General features: G+C 46.8%; 1 protein-coding gene across 1 annotated transcript in view; it reads right to left on the minus strand.

Annotated features, from left to right (window-relative positions):
- Positions 1–1,470: 1,470 nt before the first annotated feature.
- The window catches only part of HCF136 (photosystem II stability/assembly factor, chloroplast (HCF136)), a 65,213-nt gene continuing 43,080 nt past the window's right edge, over positions 1,471–23,603 (minus strand). Inside the window, exons 7-8 of the mRNA XM_086773037.1 lie at positions 2,000–2,115; positions 1,471–1,770 (exon numbers count right to left, since the gene is read on the minus strand). Coding sequence (XP_086629163.1) covers positions 1,704–1,770; positions 2,000–2,115 — 183 coding nt within the window. The 3' untranslated portion in view covers positions 1,471–1,703. The remainder of the gene's footprint in view (positions 1,771–1,999; positions 2,116–23,603) is intronic.

Raw genomic sequence — 23,603 nt, forward strand, 5'->3', positions numbered from 1 at the left:
ATATTCTAGATGTAGTCTCTGAAGCTGGGTCATGATTAAGGTTTCTATGCACTATCCTTAAGAGCTTCGTTGAAAGGATTTTACATTCTCAAAACAGAAAAAAAAAAACATAACTGCTCGGGATTTTTCTTCTGATACATGATGTAGGTCTTTATAGACCAAGTCTTGACACACCACAGAAATCATGTGGGCTCTAAAAGTTTGCTTTATGTATTCGTGTCCCAATTGCATCACTTTTTTGGAGGCAACAACACACCAACAAGAAAGAAAATTTGTCTTTAAAATTGAACCTTTTTTACGTCAATCATCAAGCTGTGTTGAACTCCAATCATTACTGTCTCTCTTCATAAGGACAATGACAGGTTCTTCAATACCCACTGGTGATGCTAGACGAAGTATCTTGAGTTTCCATTCTAAGAAAATGCTTACGGATTTTGTTGCTGTAACTGCTCTTCTCAGCTGCATGCATGCCAGTCTCGGCTACTTCAGGCATCTGCAGAACCCACTGCACAAGAACTTCATCAATTGCATGGCTGCTACCAGTGTTAATGATGCCTATCCTATTGCAGCATTGTTCAATAATAGTGCTTATGCTTACCATATGTCAAGACCTCGAGCCAAACCCTAACTCATGGCTCCATTTTCAAGCACGATCAGAGAAGCCATACAGCAAGCTCAAAATAATTCAACCCTAGGAGAATGATCCACCGCTCCTGTGTATATCAACAGACCTTGGCCATCCATGTATGAACCAGCTACTCCACATGCACACATTCTTCTATCCCTTTGGCCCCCTGTGTAAACACACCACTGAACCCCTAGCTGGCTCAGCTTGACCAATGGACCTAGTCTTCCTTTGACAGCATGCCTCCACTTATTACCACACCACTTACTACCACACCCATTGCTTGCAAGTGGCGTGCGCATGCTGCCATGTGTGTTGCTATGCTTTGGACTGCTCGTCTTCTAGCACTAGTGCTTTATCGCTCTCGGCCTCAATCCACTGATCCTGCCCAAAGCTTTAATGTACTGGCCTTGATCCACTCCATCCTTGCCAATCTATTGGTGAACTACTTTAGGGTCGTGACAATAAGAGCAATGTAGTACGAAAGCACACTGCACATGCAGCAGAAAGTTTGAGAGCAAACCTCAACCTTACAACCAATTATGACTTAAAATAACATTAAAAAAACGAAACACTTGCAAGAAAAGTGTGCTAGCAACACCACTCAGGGCTGAAGACAGCTTTAACTTCACTTAAAAATAAAGCGGTACAGATAAATTCTGCTACTTCGCTTCTCCTTTAAAAAGGCCCAGGGCCCTCGCACAGACAGATTTGAAATCCATATATAATAGTAACTTTAGAGAGGAAACACTCGCGCACAGACAGATTTGAAATCCATATATAATAGTAGCTTTAGAGAGGAAACACTTTCATTTCCAACCACAAAGACGACTCATACTCCTGGATGAATAAAAAATTAAAGTGAATTAATCAAGGGTCCCTTTTTGAATGCTGTTTGCCCTGAATCATATCAGTAGCCAGTCCCCTGCATTCACAAATCTCTTTTACATATAATACAAAACTGGGAAAACTATGTTTCCAATCTGACCTCAGGTGACATGGCTAATTTCAGAACACATCAGACACTAAAACTATAATACTGAGGCAGAGGGTGGAGAGATTGTGATGGGCACTCTAATCAACCAAGGTACCGCAGAAGAATGCCGTTATTTCCCAGCACAAAGCCTTTCCTGTCGTCTATAAATCTATGCATTTCAAAAAAAACAAAATGTAAGAGGCAGACAACTTAAAGAAACCCTTTTTTATTAGCATAATGTAGCTGTGCCCACATTTTGTGACCTTAATCATGAATCGCACTAGAAATAACAATTTCTCTATGAAATGAAACATACATTACACAACATGAAGCACTGCTGTGCGGAAGCCCTTGCACACAACGTAAGTGAACAGTGAAGCATTTTATGTGATACTTACTTCACAGAATACAGATTTCCTGCGATGTTATCTGCTGCTTTGTCACGAATCCAGGATTTACCCCCATCAACAGTTCTAAGCAAAATACCACTTCCTCCAGCAGCCCACGCTTCCTCCTGTGGCAAAATTATCAACCTACCAGATTTAGAAGCAGAGAGAGAACATTAAAAACACACCTCAGGGGGGAGAGAGAGAGAGAGAGAGAGAGAGAGAGAGAGAGAGAGAGTACAAAGTCATGACCACAAGAGATCTCTCCATGATCTGGACAAGGCTGATCAAAAGCAAAAGAAAGAAAATGAAAGTACTAATACAAGGCTATGATCTGACTGCCCTTATCCATTAGCCGGCATCAGTAACAGACTCAGAGTCTATTCACTTTTTTGAAATTATGAACTATTGAGAATAAGAGTTCGTCCCTCCTTCAAAACTTTCCCTTCCCTGCTAGCCCTGCCACACTAACCCTGGCAGATTCTTCTCCTTTCTGCTTTAGTTGACAGCTCCTCAGCTATCCAGAATTCCATATCCTTCAGTGATAATGTTTGCCTTCAGATTACTTTTCACTTTGCTGTGAGGTTTGAATTTAAAGGTTGTGATAGCATGATTATTTCTTCGTCCTGTAATGGTATCTACTCGAACCTGAAGCCCAAGACTGTCCACCAAGACTTGCGGAGGTGGTCTGAAACTGCCGCCTGATCTCCCGAGCATCCCTTGCATACAAACACATCATAGATGGTGCCGGTGGCTCACCTCCCAACCATAGCTCCCGCAGAAGCACCCCCGAGCAATGAGGCTAAACCAACACCCTAACCTCACTCTTCGCCTGGTCACGGGGTTTAGGAGTCAATTTCTTATTCAGAATGGATTGCTATTCTAAAATGGTTAAGTACTTGGATGTTGCGTAGTTGAAAAAGAGGATCCTCATTGAATGTCATGATACTCCTACAACAGGACATCCCAAGGTGCAATGAACCTATGATTTAGTAAAACTGGCATTTTATTGGCCTAAGATGAAGGGAAATATCCAAGACTATGTGGTAAAGTATCCTCAGTGTCAAGTTAATAAGGTCCAATGCCTTGGGACTTGAGGATTGTCACATCCTTTTGAAATCCCGAGTGGTAAATGAGAAAGAATTTCCATAGACTTTATTGTGGGATCACCTCGATCCAATAGAGGACATGATGCTATTTGGGTGATTGTTGATTGACTTACCAAGATGGCTAGATTCTTACGTGCTAGGTCTACAAGACACCTGAATCGGTGCAATAGTTTGTTGATGCAATAGTTTGTTGATCAGCTTTTTAGACTTTATGGTTTACCCGTTCTAACATTGTCAATGATAGGGGATCAAAGTTTTTTGGTAGCTAGTTTTCCAGAAATTGGAGACTATAGGGAGTATGAGTTCCTTTGATCATCCTTGATGGGGAAATAGAGAGGTTGAATCAAGTTTTGAAGGACCATGTGTATGTTTCCAAGAGATCATCTGATTGGGATAGGTACATCCCTATGGTCCAGTTTGCCTATAATAGTGCCAAGCATTCGGCTTGGATATAGTCTGTTTATGCTTATGTATGGATGGATATCAACCCAAATTCCCTATGACCTTAGGACTTAGGGCTTGAAACTAGATTCAGCTAAAGATTTTTTGATAGATTCGCAAGAGATGCTAGCTCATGCTAGGGAGACTATCAGGAGTGCTGAGAATAGGGCATGGTTTAATGTTTGATAGAAAGTGTTTATAGAAAGAGTTTGCGGTTTTCTCCAAGGGAATTCTAATATATTTAAAGTTACCAAGGAGAAGGAGTTCTGAGACTTTGAGGACATGAAAATATGCGAAATTATCTCCTAGGTACTGTGGAAGATGTTACAAATTCCTTCCTTGCTAAAATAGACATGTGAAGAGAATTTTTGACTTGGATTGTTTGATTCAAGTAGCGCAGTCAATATGTTTCACTAAAAACTAAAATGGGTTCTGGATATTCACGACTTTGCACTCAAGAGCAAGATTATTATAGAGAGTCAAACAAGTGGATAAGTTATATTGAAAGTTGAGAGCTCTTCGAGACTGTAGAATCTCTGCTCTCTATCTTTTTAACTAGTTACCACTCTGACATATGAGTGGGAGGTCTAGAATAAAGGAGGGAGAATGTTACGGGCCCAATTGGCCGTAACAATTGGCGTGTAAGTTGAGGCTAGGCTTGTACCTTGGGGGCCCTAGATGGGACACACGAGGAATAAGTGGCATATAGGCATGGGTTAATGGGAAACCTTATATATAACTATAAATATTGATAAGTGTTCTTTCCTGCTTTATTATTAGCCCCAAATACCGACCAAAATACCCATCAGTCCCACATAGACCCCTCAGAGAATTAAAAAAATCAATCCCAATCTCAGTTAAAATTAAATGCTTCACCTCACCAATCCTACTTAAAGCATCAGCATTCCAATTTTGACTCCCTTTCCTGTATTTAATTTCCAAATCAAAATCTTACATTAGCTAAATCCACCTTGCTTGCCTTCCCCTCAACTCAAGTTGGTCACAAACATACTTTATCCATTCATGATTGGTCAAAATTATGAATCCCTTGTAACTAATCCAGGTTTTCACACATGACTATTAATGAGATTACACAATGACACACAAATTAAAACCACAAGCACACTTAAATACTTGATGGGCCAGCCCACTCCTTGGAATTTATGTCATATTACAAAGTATTTATCTTTTATAAGATTAGGGGGTGATTCACGAGTCTAGAATTAAGTTGTCCATAATATAATAATAATATTCCAAAATCTATCCACAAATCCATAGACACCTATACATCCAAAGAATTCCAACACGCACGCAAGGTGCCCACATGGGTGTCTTGTAAACTCATGGAATCCAACCATAGTTCCATTCTCATGCAGCAAAAATAGCAATGGAACGGATGTCGTCTCCGCACCAAAAACTGCTCGAAACTAGGAAACGAAAAACGGCTAGGAAACGGCATGTTGTTAACATTATATAGTAGATATAAATAGAATTGATGAAAAAGGTTCAGAGAAATAGGAGAAACTTGGGATAGATCATAATCTAATAGAGATAATAGGGAAAATTTGTAAAATTCAAAACTTACCACGAGAAAATTGTGGAAAAATTTTCCGGAGAGATTAGGAAACGGGAAATGGAAAAAAAACAGCTCCTCCCGAGAAACAAAGTTTTCGCAACTTTTGTCTGGGCAACAACGGTTCTTGTTACTAGGAATCCAACTCATGGAAACCCGTCTTCAATGTCTAAGTATAGCCATTATAACATCACTTCTCAATTATAACATCACTTCTCAAACACATACGCATGGAGAGACATTCCCATAAGCTGTCCACAATTACGAATTTGTTCGAAGAAGCAGAAACCTGAATAAGCCGAAAAAGGCCCAAAGACCACCCTTTTGAAGCCGAACAAGGCCCAAAGACCACCCTTTCGAGATTCTGCACCCTCGTCTTTACAGTCAGTACATGTCCATAGAACACTTGTACAGACCTAAAATGAAACCGGCCTCTGGTAGAAACCAAAGTGCAATAGACTAGCAGTCACCTATCCAATTGTAGTCCAGACAAATAACAAATGAACAGGAGCTAGAATGCTCCAGAACAAAAAGGAAAACGACACCTGTTGGCCCCAAAGCTTGGCGCCCCTTTCGGTATTTCCTTATTCAAATTCAATGGAAAGTTTAACTGAGTACAACAAAGCCAATCAAGGAAAGTAAACCTGCATGTCCAATCTGGCAGCCCTCAAGACCTCTTAGCATAGAGGATTCACATACAGATCTGTGTCCCACAAAAGCAACACACTGTGGTCTCCTCTAATCAACCAAGACAATACAACAGGGCAGCCTTGAGCATGCATCTGGCCGTTCCATGTTCATGGCTTCAAACTCAACCCAAGTACAAATCCACTGTCCCACTCTGTTTCCACCCTTCAAACTGCCATACCCCTCCTCTCACAAAGGGCCAGAAGAAACAACTGTGTAGCAGACATAAGCCAATGGAAAGAGAGAGAGAAAGATATGTTCAAAGTTTACCAACTGTTATGCACAGTTCTGCACCGGATGGATTGACCGTACCCATCTGTACTTGCAGCCGCCTGTGTCAACAACTCTGCAACACACGTGTGCACCTATTAGTACAGGTTTGTACTTGCAGCACACGTGTGTACCTCTCTGTACTATTCTCCCTGTAGCTGCCTGACTGATGCACCGCCTGAACTGATGGACTGGACCGGACTGTACCTGCCTGTACCTGTCCATACAGAACTGTACCTGCAGCCGCCTGACTGATGCGCTGCCTGCACAGCTGGACAGATGTACCCGCCTATGTGACGTGCCGGCCAGTCTCTCTCCACGCAGCGCAGCCAGATAGTACCTGCAGCACACGTGTACGACTGTGATGCGCCGGCTGTCCATACAGAACTGTACCTACAGCACACGTGTGTACGGCTTCCTGCAGGCGACCAGTTCCACCTTGTTCTCCACGCAGCCAGTCGACTCCTTTTTCTCAAAAAGCAAGAGAGAGAGAGAGAGAGAGTTGGAAAGGAGGCGTGTACTCCAAAAGTGGAGTAGCCCTACCTGAATGAGCCGTAACAAGAGTCGGCTCCAACTCAAAGGCATCGAGATAGAGCTGCAAAACCTGAGGTGAATCTGTTAAGTCACCTTCCTTCATCCACTTCGCATCCATCGGTGAATAGTTATTGAACTTCACAAGATAGCGACGAGAAACTTTACCTCGTACCTTTCTTTCCTTATGTGCCAGTATCTGCTTTGGAATAAGAACCTCATCAAGTTCCTCAACTTCCGGCTGAGCCTCATTTGATACATCCTCAGGCACATCCCCATGGAAAGGTCTAAGTAGACTCACATGAAATGCATTGTGAATCCTCCAGTGATCTGGTAGCTTCAAGCGATAGGCCACCTCACCAATCTTTTCCAATACCTGAAAAGGTCCATAATAGCGCATGCTCAACTTAGGGAATAAGCGCTCCTTACCCTTCATTTTCTTGAGCCTAGCTTTTTCAAATCACAATAGAACCCAATCACCCAATGCAAACTCTAATGCACGTCTGTGACGGTCTGCTGCTTTCTTTTGCTTTTGCTGAGTTTTTTGGAGTGCCAACTTAACTCTCCGATAAGCTTCATCCATGTTCTCCACATAATGATCAGCCTCAAAGATCTTATCCTTTGTGTGCAAAGTAGGTGGTACCTTCTTCCCTCCTTCCACAATCTCAAAAGGCGCCTTGCCCGTCGAGGTATGGACGATGTTGTTATAAGCAAACTCCACCAAAGGAAGATACTTTTCCCATTGTTGCTTGTGCTCTGACACATAACACTTAAGAAGATGTAACACTATAGAATTAGCCTCTTCGGATTGACCATCTGTTTGTGGATGAAACGATGATGTAAACTTGAGAGTTGTACCCATGTTGTCAAACAACCCTCTCCAGAATAAACTCGTCATCCGTGGATCACGGTCACTAATGATAGACGAAGGCAAGCCATGATACTTGAAGATGTTCGCCATGAACAACTTCACCATATGATCGACTTTGATCGTCTTATGCACGGGAATGAAATGAGCCTGCTTACTGAACCTGCATATGATAGTCCAAATGCCATCATTCCCCCTTTGTGTCCTTGGAAGATCAAATATAAAATCCATGGCAATGCTCTCCCATGGTCTATCTGGAATAGGTAAAGGCTGAAGTAACCCTAGTGTCTTTTGACGGTCAAACTTCACCTTCTGACTTTCGATGCATTGCCTGTGAATCTCTTCCAAGAAGAACTCACTCTTCTTGCCATTAATGACCAGCCTATGCTTCCGGAGTTCTTCAAACACAATAGCCAAATGCTTCCTATGCTCCTCCTCTGTGTGTGAATGCACAATCATATCATCAAAGAATGTGCCCACAAACACTCTATGAGGCCGGAAAATCCTATCCATCATCCTGTTAAATGTGGAGGAGCATATAGCCCAAAAGTGGTCCGAAATGCTGTCTTGTGCACATCCTCGGGTCTAATGCGTATCTAATGATACCCGCTTTTCAAGTCTATCCGACTAAAGACTGTTGAGCCTTGTAAGCGGTCCAATATGTCATCGATCCTCGGAATAGGGAATCGATTCTTGATGGTATTCTTGTTTGGCGCCCTGTAATCTATACACATGCGCCAAGAACCATCTTTCTTTTGTACTAAGAGCACATGTGAGCAAAAGGGTGATGAGCTAGGTTGGATCAACCCTTTATTCAACAACTCCTGTACCTGACTCGTTATTTCTTCTTGTTGGGCTGCACTAACCCGGTACGGCGGTCTATTTGGTGGAGTACTTCCCAGAATTAGATCAATAGCATGATCTTCTGGCCTTTCCGGAGGAAGTTCTCTTGGCAATGACTCAGAAAAACAATCTTGGAACTCACGTAAGAAATCAATCCTGTCTTTATCTAACATAGACAAATTAGATTTAGACTCATCATCTTTTGCATCCTTTACAAAAATCAAGTATGCGAAAAGATGCTTTTTCATTACTGATGAAATTGCCGAAGCTGATACAATAGGAACAGCTTCCCCTTTAAGCTTTACATCCAAAATATGCTCTTTTCTTCTATGAGTCAAAAGTAATCTTCCTGTTGTATGTATCCACCACCTCATGTACTCTATGGCACCATGGCATACCCAACAAAACATCACATCCATCAAGTGGCATGATGAAGAACTCCTCACTATCCACATAACCCTGCACATGAAGCCTGAGCTTCCCAATAATAGGAGTAACGGGTTCTGCATACCCAGGATAAGCCATATTAGTCTCATACAAAGGCCCCATCTCCTCTGCGCAAATCCCCAATCGGCCAGTCAAATCCAGTGAAATAAAGTTCGCTCTAGCACCTGTGTCAAAGAAAATCAAGGCATTTTGATCTCTCACTTTGCCCCATGCCCTGCACAACTCATTCTCTTCACCACTTGGCTCTTCCCCAACAAGATCAGGAACTAACCCTGCAGAAGGTTTTGATTTCTTAGACTTGGGCTCCCCTTTAGTATCAGAGTCCTTTTCGGACAGTTAAAAGACATATGTCCCTCCTCTGTACAATAAAAGCACTTCCGAGAATCCATCAAAGCCTCTCTCCCCCCTCAGGAGTTCTCTTGGGCATTGGTAGCTTCTTATACCGCTTCTCTGTAGACCCTTTTGCATCACACGAAGCATGCCCTGACTTTTTAGATTTCTTGCTTGAGCTTTTACTTCCTTTAAATCCAGATGAGACTCCAGTGAGTAACGCGTTTGCCATCATAGCATTCTCTATCATCTGCGACATGTTTGTTACTCGAGTCTTTATGCAATAGTCGCGCACTTCCTTGGGCAGCCCACAACAATACTTCTCCATCTGCTCAAACAAAGACACTGCATGATAGGAAGTAACTCGGAGTAAAGCTTCCCAAAACTTCTTATTATAATCCTCAAGATTTTCACACTTCGATGCATCCAACTTGTGCCATGCTGTCATTACATCCACCTCAAAAGTAGATGTGAGCCATACGGAAGAGAACACCTGTTTAAACTGTATCCAATTAGATGGTGCTATGCCCTGTAAAAGAAGAGTGGACCACCACTACAATGCATTGCCCTTGAGAAAAGTCGCAGCTTTTCTCACCTTAGAGGATTCCGTGTAATTTCCACCAGAAAAAGCAGCATCAAACTGCTGTAAAAAGGTAAGTGCCTTTAGCTTATCTTTGGCCCCACTGAACGTGTCAAATTTCACTGCAGATCCCCCTTCCTTATAATCCTTCGCCTTACCCATAGGCGTTAGATTATCGTAAGGAAGTGGCTTCACAGGATTGCTACCCCCGGCATTCATGCCCATCATAGGGTCAACATTGCCAGTTCCCACACTTGGCATTCCATATATTCCGACCATGTTCCGAACATACCACTATGCATACCAGATTACATGCCCCCATACATGTTTCCTTGCATTCCGGCATTCCATATATTCCGGCCATGTTTCCAAACATACCACTATGCATACCGGATTGCATGCCCCCATACATGTTTCCTTGCATTCCGGGCTGCATGCCCCCAAACATGTTTCCTTGCATTCCGGACTGCATACCACCATACATATTCCCTTGCATACCAGGGTGAAAACTAGCTCCAGAATTCCCTGGCATACCCATGCCTCCTTGAGGATAACCCCCAGTCATGGATTGGAACACAGAGCCACCACCAAAATAGCCTGGATGCATAGACTACAGTGGAATAGGTGGCTGTCCGAAAAAGGAACTCTGTGAGTTTGCACCAAAAGTGTTTCGCATGTTCGGAAACTGTCCAAGAGAAGGATCCTGTGAGAAGGCACCACTATTGCCCTGAGGTGGATTCTTAGAACGCACTTTCTTCTTTTTCTTCTCAGGCTCAGAACGGGATCTCATAAATTCAGCAAACTTCTCACTTTGAGTGAGCTGCATAAACACATCCTTTACCCCTGCCAAACGATTTTTAAACTGAGCATCATCTTCCTCTTTACTAGGCATGTCTTCTGGCTGTGTTACATCCTCATATTGTGCATCTTCTGCAGCCTGTTCTCCTGCAAGAATATCCTCAGATTCATTTCTCTCAAGAGAGGCCTCTTGCTCTTCCTCTTCATCGTAAAAATATTCATCTTTTGTGTCTGACATATTGCTGAATTTTTCAGCAATGGCTTTCCTCAAGACAACCACGAGCTCACCCCCTTAAGAAAGTTGATGATGGGTCCCGGCAACGGAACCTTGAAACCGGTCTCTGGTAGAAACCAAAGTGCAGTAGACTAGCAGTCACCTATCCAATTGTAGTCCAGACAAATAACAAATGAACAGGAGCTAGAATGCTCCAGAACAAAAAGGAAAACGACACCTGTTGGCCCCAAAGCTTGGTGCCCCTTTCGGTATTTCCTTATTCAAATTCAATGGAAAGTTTAATTGAGTACAACAAAGCCAGTCAAGGAAAGTAACCCTGCATGTCCAATCTGGCAGCCCTCAAGACCTCTTAGCATAGAGGATTCACATACAGATATGTGTCCCACAAAAGCAACACACTGTGGTCTCCTCTAATCAACCAAGACTTGAGCACGCATCTGGTGAGCACGCATCTGGTTGTTCCATGTTCATGGCTTCAAACTCAGCCCAAGTACAAATCCACTGTCCCACGCTGTTTCCACCCTTCAAACTGCCAAACCCCTCCTCTCACAAAGGGCCAGAAGAAACAACTCTGTAGCAGACATAAGCCAGTGGAAAGAGAGAGAGAAAGATATGTTCAAAGTTTACCAACTGTTATGCACAGTTCAGCACCGGATGGATTGACCGTTCCAATCTGTACTTGCAGCCGCTTGTGTCAGCAACTCTGCAGCACACGTGTGCACCTGTCCGTACGGGTTTGTACTTGCAGCACACGTGTGTACTTGTCTGTACTATTCTCCCTGCAGCTGCCTGACTGATGCAACGCCTGAACTGCTGGACTGGACCGGACTGTACATGCCTGTACCTGTCCATACAGAACTGTACCTGCAGCCGCCTGACTGATGCGCTGCCTGCACAGCTGGACAGATGTACCCGCCTATGTGATGCGCCGGCAAGTCTCTCTCAACGCAACGCAGCCAAATAGTACCTGCAGCACACGTGTACGACTGTGTGATGCGCCGGCTGTCTGTACAGCACTGTACCTGCAGCACACGTGTGTACGGCTTCCCTGCAGGCGACCAGTTCCACCCTCTTCTCCACGCAGCCAGTTGACTCCTCCTCCTCAAAAAGCAAGAGAGAGAGAGAGAGAGAGATGGAAAGGAGGCGTGTACTTCAAAAGTGGAGTAGCCCTCCCTCCATAAATATCTTAGTGGCCCTTTAAAGTTTATTAAACTTTCTAAGAGCCACCCAAGATTTGTTAACCTTAGAAAGTTAAAAACCTTGGTCCCCATTCAAACTTGGGACTGTCCACACATATTTCTTTTGTCCGGACTCCCAAGTATGCATCTTCATAAATTTACCTTACATTTATCTTGCTCACCAACCACCATGCTGACACTTATGCTGTTCCACTTTCACAGGATCATGACATAAAACCTATTGTAAATCTAATTTCCACCTTGAGAACCTAAAACAACTTGCTTTTAGCTTTTCCTCCCCCCTCCATCCCCCGCAATGCTCGCCTCATGGTCATGGGTAGCTTGTGCCAAAGTAGCATCAAGCTCATCCTCACTGGCATGCTTCTCCTGCACCTCATCCTCTTGTTGCTCTTCTTGTTGATTTATCTCCCTCTCGGTGAAGGGATCTGCCTTCTTGGTCACGCTCTTGCAAAGCATTCGCAAGTTCGCGCTGACGAAGACAAGGTCATTGGCCCGGACCCCAACACCTATTGCAGACCCACAGACATGGCACACATATGCAGAGGGCCTATACCATGCCCCACAGCAGCCACCTATACCTCAGCCACAAGAGCCTCAACCTACCACAGCTAGCTTCTTTACCCACTCGATGGTACAGGAAGCTATCCGCCGCCTACAGCATGGACGGGCCGCCGACCATATGGGCCTGCAGGGTGAGCATCTCATATATGCAGTAGATTCTTTAGCTCCTTTTCTTGCACACCTGTTTAACAGGGCACTAGCAGAGGGTTTGCCTGCGGAGTGGACGATGCACACCATTGTGCCGATTCACAAAACAGGGGATATGCTCGATCCGAGCAACTACAGGACGGTTATGGTTGGCCACGTGCTGGCCAAACTCTATGGTGCAGTGCTGGAGCAAGAGCTTAGCTTATATGCTGAGCGAGCAGATTTACGCTCATCAGGGCAGGCAGGCTTCAGGAGAGCTTTCTCTACCACTGACCATGTATTCACTTTGAGATGTATGATTGATCAGGCCAGAGTGAGGAAGAGAAAGCTCTATTGCTGCTTTGTGGATTTCCGCAAGGCATTTGACACAGTACCACGAGAGAGGCTCTTTCAGCGCCTGCAGTCTCTTGGCATACCAGCAGATATGACATGGGGCATCTATGCATTATATGAGCAGGTTTTTGGGCGAGTTAGATGTCCAGGAGGTATGTCCGAGACTATTGCTAGCACCATTGGTGTGAAGCAAGGATGCCCACTTTCCCCCACCCTATTTGGGTTATACATTGATGAGGTTGCTGACTTCATTGCACGGGGAGGCAGAGATGGAGTTGATTTAGCAGGTACCTCAGTACATATTATGCTCTATGCTGATGATATTGTATTAGTGTCTCAGTCTCCACGTGGTCTACAGCAACATCTACATGCACTCGATGATTTCTGCACACAGAGGGGTCTTACTGTGAACCTTGGGAAAACCAAGGTTATGGTCTTTCATACATCGAGACAGGGCAGGAGTCAGCTGACATTCACATTCGCAGGATGCCAGGTGGAGGTGGTGACATCATACGTGTACCTAGGGGTTACCTTCTCTGTAGCAGCCACACGCTTCACCATGGGTTCAGCAGCCAGAGCTACATTGACACGAGGATATGCAGCATTGGCTATGCTAGAGAGACAGTGCCACCAGGCGCATTTTCAGGAGCCCCGGACGAAGGGGTGGCTATTTGACACATTAGTCACACCGGCATTGATGTATGGAGCAGCGGTATGGGCGCCAGGCCTTGCTACCCATTGGTGGACAGAGATAGAGAGACCACAGGCCCTCATGATGGCACGCATGATACGCAGCAAACCGTCAGTACCTCATGACATTATCCGAGCAGAATTTGCTGCGCCTCCTATGATGGTAGAGGCCATATTTCAGACTATATGCCTGCTAGACAGATTCAGAGAGATGCCACAGGACAGATTGTCATACAGAGCTTTTGAGGCATCTAGACAGCTGGCTGAGGCAGGAGACAGAGAATCATGGTATGCACAGGTCACACATTGGTTCTCACAGCATGGCCTAGACATGGATCATCTACCACCATTCCAGTATGACAGGGATGCACCACATATCCGTCTCTCTCATAGTGAGAGGAACAGAGTATTGAGACAGGATCTATGGCAGCTCTATACACGAGAGACATGGATATCGCCTACACAGCCTCTTCCACCGAAGATGCTATACTACAAAGATCACTTCATGAGTATCACTGATGATGGATTTATAGAGGCCTAGATACATGGAGGGCTTTTTACCACACGGCTCCCGAGTGGCTATTGGTCAGCTCAGAGTTTCATCACAGCGATTGGAGATTGAGACTGGCAGAGCAGCACGGATCCCCCAAGAGGAGAGGGTATGCAGATTGTGCAGAGAGGAGGTGGAGAGTGAGGAGCATTATGTATGCAAATGCAGAGCATATACAGCCATCAGAGAGAGATATCCCATTTTATTCAGAGATCCACGCCAGATCTTTGAGGCAGCAGACCAGCGCATACTGGGGAGATACATTCTAGACATACAGCGCCACAGAGAGACATTATTACTGGCTCAGACAGCTCCAGAGGGGGGGCGACAGACACAGATTACTACATTTTTTCAGAGATCCATCCCCCTCCCAGCCCCTACACGCGGCAGGGAATTACTCTCCAGAGAGCAGAGACACTTAGAGCCCGCAGGAGACAGAGGACACCTGGCTTTCGGACACCACGCCTATACCAGAGAGAGATGACAGAGATCAGAGCTCAGTTTCACACAGAGGGTGCGGAGCGACTGGCTCGCTTCAGAGCACACCCAGGCATGTTCTTCAGGGAGCTGTGGACACCCCCTTCAATGATGTATACCATTTTATACCCCCAGTATGGTATAGGATGGAGCTAGCTAGGTTGCATATCATGATTGTATACTCCATGCATATAGCTTTACATTCTCCTAGTAGTAGAGCTCCATCCCCTGCACACCCAGATTCAGCTTTTTTTTTGTTCAGTAGTTTTTCATTTTGTTGGGATGACAGAGGATACCCCATACAAGTACTCCGATTTTTCTCATAGGCCGAGTTCGGTCTTTTGGAAGACGTTAATAAAATCTTTCTTTCTTTCTACCCCGAGTCGGTTCCTCTTCCTAGAGGCAATGTGGCTGTAGGTACTCGAAAGTTGCTCCAAGTAAGAGGAGCTGATGGCCTATGATGCATCATTAGAGCATATGTCTCTCAATGCCAATGAAAGACTTGACACATGGTACTTTGACAGTGGCTAAGTATGCGGATGGCAAGCTGCTGTACATCCGGTCCATCCGAACCAAAGTCCTCCCACCATAGAGAAGCACCAACTTTGGAGGGGTCAATCTGTGCATCATGACAGCCATAGGAGCCATGAAATGACTTGTACATGGAAAGCTGGTCCCTGATCTTGCGCCTAAGCACCTAACCGATGCATATGGCACAAGACGGTCCAAGATGATCCTCCATCCACCACTCACCTCCCGGTCGCTCTCCTACTTGTTGCCTTGGAATTCTGAGTCCACCACATAAGCTGTTGCATGCAATGGAGAGTAGTAGGAATCCCACCTTCCTAGACAAAGGCATGGATCTCCTCGTATCTACCTTCTTCAGGCACGAAGTCTTTCAACTTCTCTATCATGCGATCCATGGCCTCGTAGACCTTGCCTATGCATGGTTGCATAGCGTCTACAATCCTCAATAGGTGGACTATGGGCCTCACCATAGCATCCATGGTCTTCACACGCTCCCACCAAGAGGCGTCATCCGTCCGTAACCTACACTCTTGGCCAGTGTTTGTACGCGACTCTTGCATGTCGAACGCTAAGAAAAAGCCCCCTCAAAGCACCGCTACAATCCTTCAACCAGCCCAACATGAGAAAGTTGTAGGCAAACCGGGTGTCGGAATATTTGAGGAGAGAGAGAGGACCTCTTGTTGAATTCATGCCAAAGTCTTCGGTGGTTGAGGACAAAGGAGACCATGGTGTTGGCCTTCTCAATGAGCGGGCTGATCCATGGCAATGCCCCTATGTCTTTGAGGAGGTTGTTTACGCAATGAGCCATACAAAAGGACACCGTGACATGTCCATACATACCTTGGAGGATAGCTCCTGCCGCCCTATTGGAAGGCTCCCCATCCATAACAAAGCCCACTACATGCTCGGGGCCAACGATCTCCATGGTGGTAGCCCACTCCGCCGCAAGCACATCCGCGCTCTTCCCGGTGCCGGATGCGTCATGAGATGAGATGAAGTACATCTCTCCGCGGGAATATGCAACCACGCCATGAATACTCCTCTTGCAGGTGTCACTCCATCCATCCCCAATGAGGGAGACTCCGTTCCTCTCCCACTGCCGCTTTGTGTTGTCGGCCGCTTGCTCTACAATGCGCTTCTCCTTCTCGAGCAATGTAGTGCGCAAGCTCTTGGATGAGGGGGGCGTATAGGTTGAGCCATACTCCCCAATCTTCTTAACCAAAGTATTCCGACCTATTCAAGAAAGCAATTTACTAATGAGAAGGGGACTAGGATGATGAAAACATGAATGATGAATTGGCAATGATCGATTGCACTTACCTAGCTGCTTGAAAGGGAATGTGGTCGTGGAAGAAGAAGCGGCCCACCGCCATATCCACCTCCTCCTTCAACTTGGGGTTCCAATTCTCTCCAAGTGTAGATTGTCGCCGTGGGCCACAAAATGGTTGAGAGGCCGTGGAGATGGAGAGTGCCGGCGTCATGGATGGAGCAACATTCCGACTTGATGGTAAGGGTGATAGCGTGCATGATCCCGATCCACCACATGACTCCATTGTAGAGGCTAGAGTTTCTCTCCCCATTGTCGCGGGATCCCGGGCCACTCGTGGTGTCCTTCTTGCCGCTTCGACCGCCTCGTAGACAGCAAGCTTGTCAAGAAGTTCCCGTCTCTTCTCGGGCGTGACATTCGTGCAAAACCTCACCTCATGCCCACCCTCATGCAAGAGGTGGGCTCGCACTTTGTCGGTGCCACCCATTCGCCGGTACAGGCAAAGCTTGCATGCCCATGGCCGAGAACCACCTGCATGAGCGGATGGGGTGTAGTTAACCTCCTCCCACCATGTCCATCCCGTTGTCCTTCTACGGGAAGCCCCGAACGTGAGGAGGATGCCATGGTTGAAGATGGCTTGAGCCTTGAGCAATGAGAAAGGGGGAGAGAGAGAGAGCCTAGAGGCCTAGACTCTAGAGGCTTGGAAGTTGGAGGACTCAAGAGGCTTGAGGGAGATGTGTGTGTGTGTGTGTGTGTGTGTGTGTGTGTGAGAGAGAGAGAGAGAGAGAGAGAGTCTAGAATCCTAGATAGTAGAGAGTAGGGCCTTGTGTAAGAGGCTTGGAAGCTCGAAGTTACTAAGTTAGAAGAAGCTTGAGGGAGAGAGACTAAAGAGAGTAGATACTCTCATAGAGTGTAGCTTGAGGCTTGAGGCTTGAAAGTTGAGAGAGAGAGTTACTTGAACTTTGAAAACTTGAAGGGGTGTGTGTGTGCTTGTAGCCTTGTAGCCTTGTTCTTATATAGATATTAGATAGGCAAAAAAGAAAGGCAAGGGCAAGAGAGAGAGAGAGGCAAGGGCCAAGCCTCAAGGGCAAGGCCCAAGGCCCCAAGGCTCAAGCCTAAAGGCCAAGCCTCAAGGCAAGAGAGAGGCAAGGGCCAAGCCTCAAAGGCTCAAGGCCTCCCCAAACGGCCAAGCCAAACAGCTAGAAACGGCCAAGACAAACGACTAGAAACGGCCCCACAAACGGCTAGAAACGGGCAAAAACAACCAGTCTGACTGCGCGCAATGGCTCCATGCCGTCCCCCACAGCCGTCCCCGTTCTCGCTGCCGTCCCCTTCACCGTCCCTTGTGAGGGTCGCCTCCAGGGGGATGTCCGACCGTCCCCTGCCGTCCCCATTGCTGAACCATCCCGACTCGGCGTCCCTCCATTCCAACAGTCCGTCCCTTCTGTCCCCTGTGACTATGGCTGGGAGGCTCTGGCCATAGAGATCAGGATGAGGAGGTGGTGTCCTCCAGTCTCGAGGTGCTGCTCTTTGTGTCAAGACTTGGAGGAGGCACGACTACAATCTCGAGCACAGAGTACTCCGCATGGGAGGAGTTGATCCTGGCACTTAGGGGACAAGACCCTTGACATCTTCTTCCAGAGTTTGGGCGCAGTCTCGAGAGCCTGTGCTTCTCACGGTCCGATAGGAGGAGCACCGGTCCCAACCTCCCTCGACTTGACGGGTTCTATGTGGATGAGTGGGCTTGCGGTTGCGGGGGCATGATCAGTATCTTAGCGGGCACAACTTTTTCTGATCATGCTCTAGTTATTCTGTCCTTAGAGGACCCCTGGAGGCAAGATAGCCATGCGAGCATTAGGATTCCGGACAGCCTCATGTAGGACCCCATGGTAGAACACATATGGGTGGGATTGGATTTTATCTCAGGCTCTGCCGCAAGCTCCTTGGATGTGGACCTAGGTGAGATTAGCAAATTTTTGCACGAGGCAGCACAGAGCAGATTGGAGGGATTTCGTGAGCAAGAGAGGAGCCTCCAGAAACTTCAGGAGAGTTCCCCCAATAGTCCATGGATTGAGAGTCAGCTTGTTGTCGCTCGTACCGAGATCAGATCGATCGAGGAGAGGAAGCTGGAGTACAAGTACCACACCATAGCTTTCTTTTGGACCCAGCCGAGAGATAGAGTCACGGGGGACTTCTTTGAGATTGCAGGCTCCCATAGGTGGAGAGATGGTATTCGCATGCTGTGAGGCCAAGATGGAGCTATTGTTTCTGACCTTCCCCCATGTGAGAGCTATCGCCATAGATTTTATCCGATCCCTCCTCACGGGCGCCCCAACATCCCCACAGGTGATGGATGCGTGCGAGAGGGTCTGGCAACACACGAGAGAGGTGGTTCCTCCCGCTCTACGGCCCTTCTTATTGACTCCCTTCACAGTAGAGGAGCTGGCGGAGGCATTAATGGCTCTCCCTAGAGGATTCCCGGGGGTGGACGGGCTTCCAGTTTCTCTCTCTTCGTCACTGGGATCTCATGGAAGGCGGCCTTCGAGCAACCTTCAATGAGATTATGATTATAGGTGCCATGCCAAAGAGGCTTTCAAAGGGTTTGATACACTTGATTCCTAAGGAGGGTGGGGACAAATTGGAGATCCGGCAGTGGAGACCCATCACCCTTCTTGGGACAACCTACAAGATCTTGGCCAAGGCCATCAGCCGGAGACTTCAGCCTTTCCTCCCTGACTTGATCCATGACACTCAGACATGATTTGTTCAAGATAGGAGCATCCTGGACAACATCTGCACTCTCTGGGAGGCGATAGCTTTGGCCAGGCTACAACAGCACGACCTCATAGTGCCCCTCCTAGACTTTAAGAAAGCTTATGATAGAGTTGACTCGAGCTTTTTGGAGGGCACAATGCACTGGATCGGGTTCCCAGTGGAGTGGATCTGTGGTGTTTCAAGACTTTACCCAGCCTCTCACAGTCAGGTTCTCATTCAGGGAGCCCAAGGCGACAGATTCCCCCTTTCTCGCAAGGCTGTCCACTGGCACCTTACCTTTTCCTATTCGTCACCGAGGCCATGAGCAGTTTCCTCTCCGCTCAAGAGACGGGACTCCAGGTATTGCGTCTCCCCTTCCATGCTTAGGAGAAGCTGCTGGACTTAGACTTTGCATATGACACAGCAACATACCTATCCGGAGATGTGGGGAATCTCCAAAGATGCGTTGAGGCGATTGAGATATTTTGTCGCGCATCAGGAGCGCAGATCAATTGGCACAAGTCGCGTGGTTCTGGGTAGGCTCTGCACTCGCCCGACTTGGTGCCCAGTTGAGGCTTTCCAATGGATTTCAAGGGGCACTCCAGTCCGCTACCTGGAATGCCAGGTGGGCATTGATATCTCTCCAGAGCAGCAGCTTGCCCCTCTTTTTCTGAGCATTCGGAAGAAGTTTTTGTATTGGAGCTCTACAAGGCTATCCTTAGCTGGTGGAGTGGTGGTAGCGAACAAGATCCTTCTTGCCACCATGTGGTACATTACTTCCTATTGGGCCTTATCCCGAGCTTGCATTGGTCAGGTACAACGGTTGATCCAGAACTTCCTGTGAGCTGGCAATGATGGGAGGTCTGCCCCGGCCAAGGTGGCCTAGAGAGTGATCATTCAGCCACGATGCAAAGGGGGTCTAGGCATCATTGACCCCGCAATTCAAAGCCGCATCCTACTGGGCAAACTGATTGTTAGATGACTCCTTCCCCGGTGGTGAGCCTTGAAAGGACTTCCTCTTGGCCCGGATTTCAGCCCGTACCCCGAGCCTGGGGGGGGGCCTGGCCGCAAAGCACTAGATGGATCTTCACTGAGATGCAGACCCGCGGATTCACCCCAGCGTTTGAGGACAGATTTGCAACCAGCCTACTTCAAGCTTGGGATCAAGCCGGCCCTTAGGCAATTAGCTCTGGTGGCAGCAGAGGAGCGTCTTCGGCAACCCTTGATCTGGAACCCCTGATCCGTTTACCCAGTGGCCATATGCTGGGGGCCCGACCTTGGGTATCATGGGGAGCATTGACCATAAGACCCACCACGTCCCTTGGAGATTGGCTTGCACACAAGCACCTGCCCCCGAAGGCTCAGGAGAGAGGCCTAGCAAGGATCCGGGGTAGAGAAAGACTCAGCCTTGACATCGACTCTGCTATTCCTCAAGAGTGGCTCACACCTATCCCATACCCGACCCCCCCCCCACAGTGGCTAGGTGTGTTTACTAGGCATGATATTCTCTTGGCAGTCCATGGCACAGATGAGGGCTGTGATTTGCTCACTTTTTCTATCGATCCCCATGGCAGATTAGAGAGATCAGAGCCCCCTTTGGAGAATTTCACTGGCTGCACCTTACAGAGGGTGAGGGTGATCGGATTTCAGGCACATGACACATAGATCCCCCACCAGCCAAGGTGGCCAGGGAGAGACTCTCAGGGTTCATGGATTTGGGAGAGCCGGTCCCCCATGCGCCTCTAGTGGGACCGGGGAGTGCACTTGGCGTGAGGAGGAGACTCTAGATACCCCCTTTTTTGCATACATAGCACGGCTAGGCCGCAGGATTCAGATGCCGGAGGTTAATGGCACCCCAGCAGCACGAGTACATTGGCAATCACAAGGCCCCTCGGCGTTTTCTCTCAGATTTTTGGAAGAGGCTTGGGAACAATTTTCGGCCTCGAAAGATCACCCTCTTTCTTTGGTTGACGGCACACAACAGCCTGGCGGTTGGCACGTGGTTGGCCATTGGTGGTCGACCAACACCTTGTCCGGATGCGGCCACCCTCAGGAGTTTCAGCGACACTGCCTTTGGGATTGCCCAAAGGCTCAACAGGTTTGGCAACAGATTCTCCGCATCTTCACGATGGACAGAACCTCGACTCGTCTCATTACATGGGGCACTGTCGTGTGGGCCACACAGGCTGAGATTGCTAGGGCTTATGAGGAGGAAGGTGGGGGGCTAGCCCTTCAAGTCTCTCATCTTCGCATTTCGGCAATCCAGTCCCAGTCCCATCTACTGACCACTGGAGACCAGGCTCATGCCAAAGATGGAAGATTTGCAGTAGCATTGCAGCCTGGCACATATAGAGAGCTAGATGCAGCAAAGCCATCGAGGATATCCACACTCCACTTGCGGAGTCCATCAAGAGCATTTGGCTCCACATCATTCATACCCTCCGTGGTCATTATAATAATCATGTGAGTATGCACGGATAGCATGTTTTCCATACAATAGGCCCTCCAGTCAATCCAATGACTTCACAAGCACATGTCTTGTGTAGCCCAAAACCTGAATCCAATTCTTGGGCACCCACGAAGATGTCCAGGGTGCGTGCCCAAAACTTGAACCTGGATAACCTCCCATTCCCAAAGCTTGTCCAAATGCCATAAATTTTCATAAATCAGTAATATATTGATGAATGCCTATATATTTTCATAAATTTCAGAAATGGTGACCTCTGAGCCATATAAATAGTGTCTACATATCTTCACAATATGTATCACAACTTAAAGCTCTTTCTCTTGAATAGGATACCACATATGGGCATCAGGTAAGGGCTAAGACAAGTTTATCTTTCACCTTCACCTTAAGCTTCCAAAAGCCTTATCTATCTTTTCATTCCAATCAATAGGACTATTGAACTGTTGGTGGGTCACTAGGTTATTGTATTGTACTATTGCGATGGGCAATATAGTATTCCTACCAGTCCATAGTTGGATGCAAACAGTCTACAGATGGCCCCTTAGAGCAAGTCTTGGTGGTATGGGATGACAAGGCTGACTAGTATAACTTTGTCACTTTATTGGTAGGCTATATAAGTAAGGGTTATGTGATGCGTGGTGGGTTATTGTATTGTACTATTGCAATAGTCAGTATCTGCGCCACGAGTGATGGCAGTCCATAGTTGGATGCAAACAGTCTACCGATGGCCCCTTAGAGCAGGTCTTGGTGGTATGGGACGACCAGGCTGACTAGTGTAAGTTTGTATTTCACCAGTCAGAAGAAAGAGTGTGAGGAACTTTACTTAGATAGTTGGCTTGGGAAGTGGACCGCTTTTTTTTATATGTACAAATACACTGATGTTATGTGTATTAGTCAGATTCACATTATGCTCCAGCATAAAGCCTTTGCCTAGTGAAAGGACCTCCAAGTGAAGCCAACAACTTGGGCTGATTTTCATCATGTGTTTAAGACAGTTTTTCTCTATTAACAAGATAGACTAACTCTCAATGGTTGTTTAAATTGGAGATGGGAAGAAGAGCCTAGACAACTACTCCTAGGAGTTTAAAGACCTAGTGAACCGTTGTAAGGCCCTTGAGGAGCCGCATGTGATAGTTTGCATGCTATATTTGTTCAGCCTTAAGAATGAGGTTCTCCATAACCATATACATTCCTTGAACGACATCTATAGATATGCCGAAAATTTTGATAATACCTTTGCAGTCGAAAGAGGTGAAGAGCCTGCACGCGATTCTCATGCAAGGGCCAAAAATCCACTAAAGACAAGAAGCGAGGACATGTTGCACCATCCCAGGAGGGCAGACAAGAAGCAAGGACATGTTGCACCATCCCAGGAGGGTCAGTTATCGCAGCACAATCCCAAGAAGTGCTCTAGAGGCAAATGAAGGTATATGCCGCTTACTGAGGAACACATGGCAAAGGCACAGAAGGACAACCAATGCTTCGAGTGCAACCACCTCAGCCATCACTACAAGGATTGTCCGAAGAAGTCGTCTTCGGGGGGTAAGACCTCGGTACAAATTACGATACTACAAAGCAACTCTTTGATCTCTTCTATTGAAATTCATCATATGGATAGTAGTAGTTACTAGGGGCGTCAGATTAGTGAGTTTGCCTTTGGTCTGCATGATCTCCTCTGAGCTGAGGGATCTATAGGCGACCACATCAAATGCCAATTTTGTTTGACAGCAGCTCTACTCACAATTTTATTTCTTCACATTTGGTGCAGACACTCCGGCTATCCACGGTGGAAAGTTACCACTGTTATGTGGTCAATCTTGCCAGGTGTACACACATGGAAGTGTGGAATCAAACAGCACCTAGACTGGAGGTCTAGGTTAAAGACTTTGGACTTCCACATCATGAACCTTAACAAAGTGGAGGTGATCTTG

Source organism: Cibotium barometz, chromosome 33 (genome assembly GCF_041138505.1).
Source record: "Cibotium barometz isolate CiBa-2024 chromosome 33, ASM4113850v1, whole genome shotgun sequence".
NCBI lineage: Eukaryota > Viridiplantae > Streptophyta > Polypodiopsida > Cyatheales > Cibotiaceae > Cibotium > Cibotium barometz.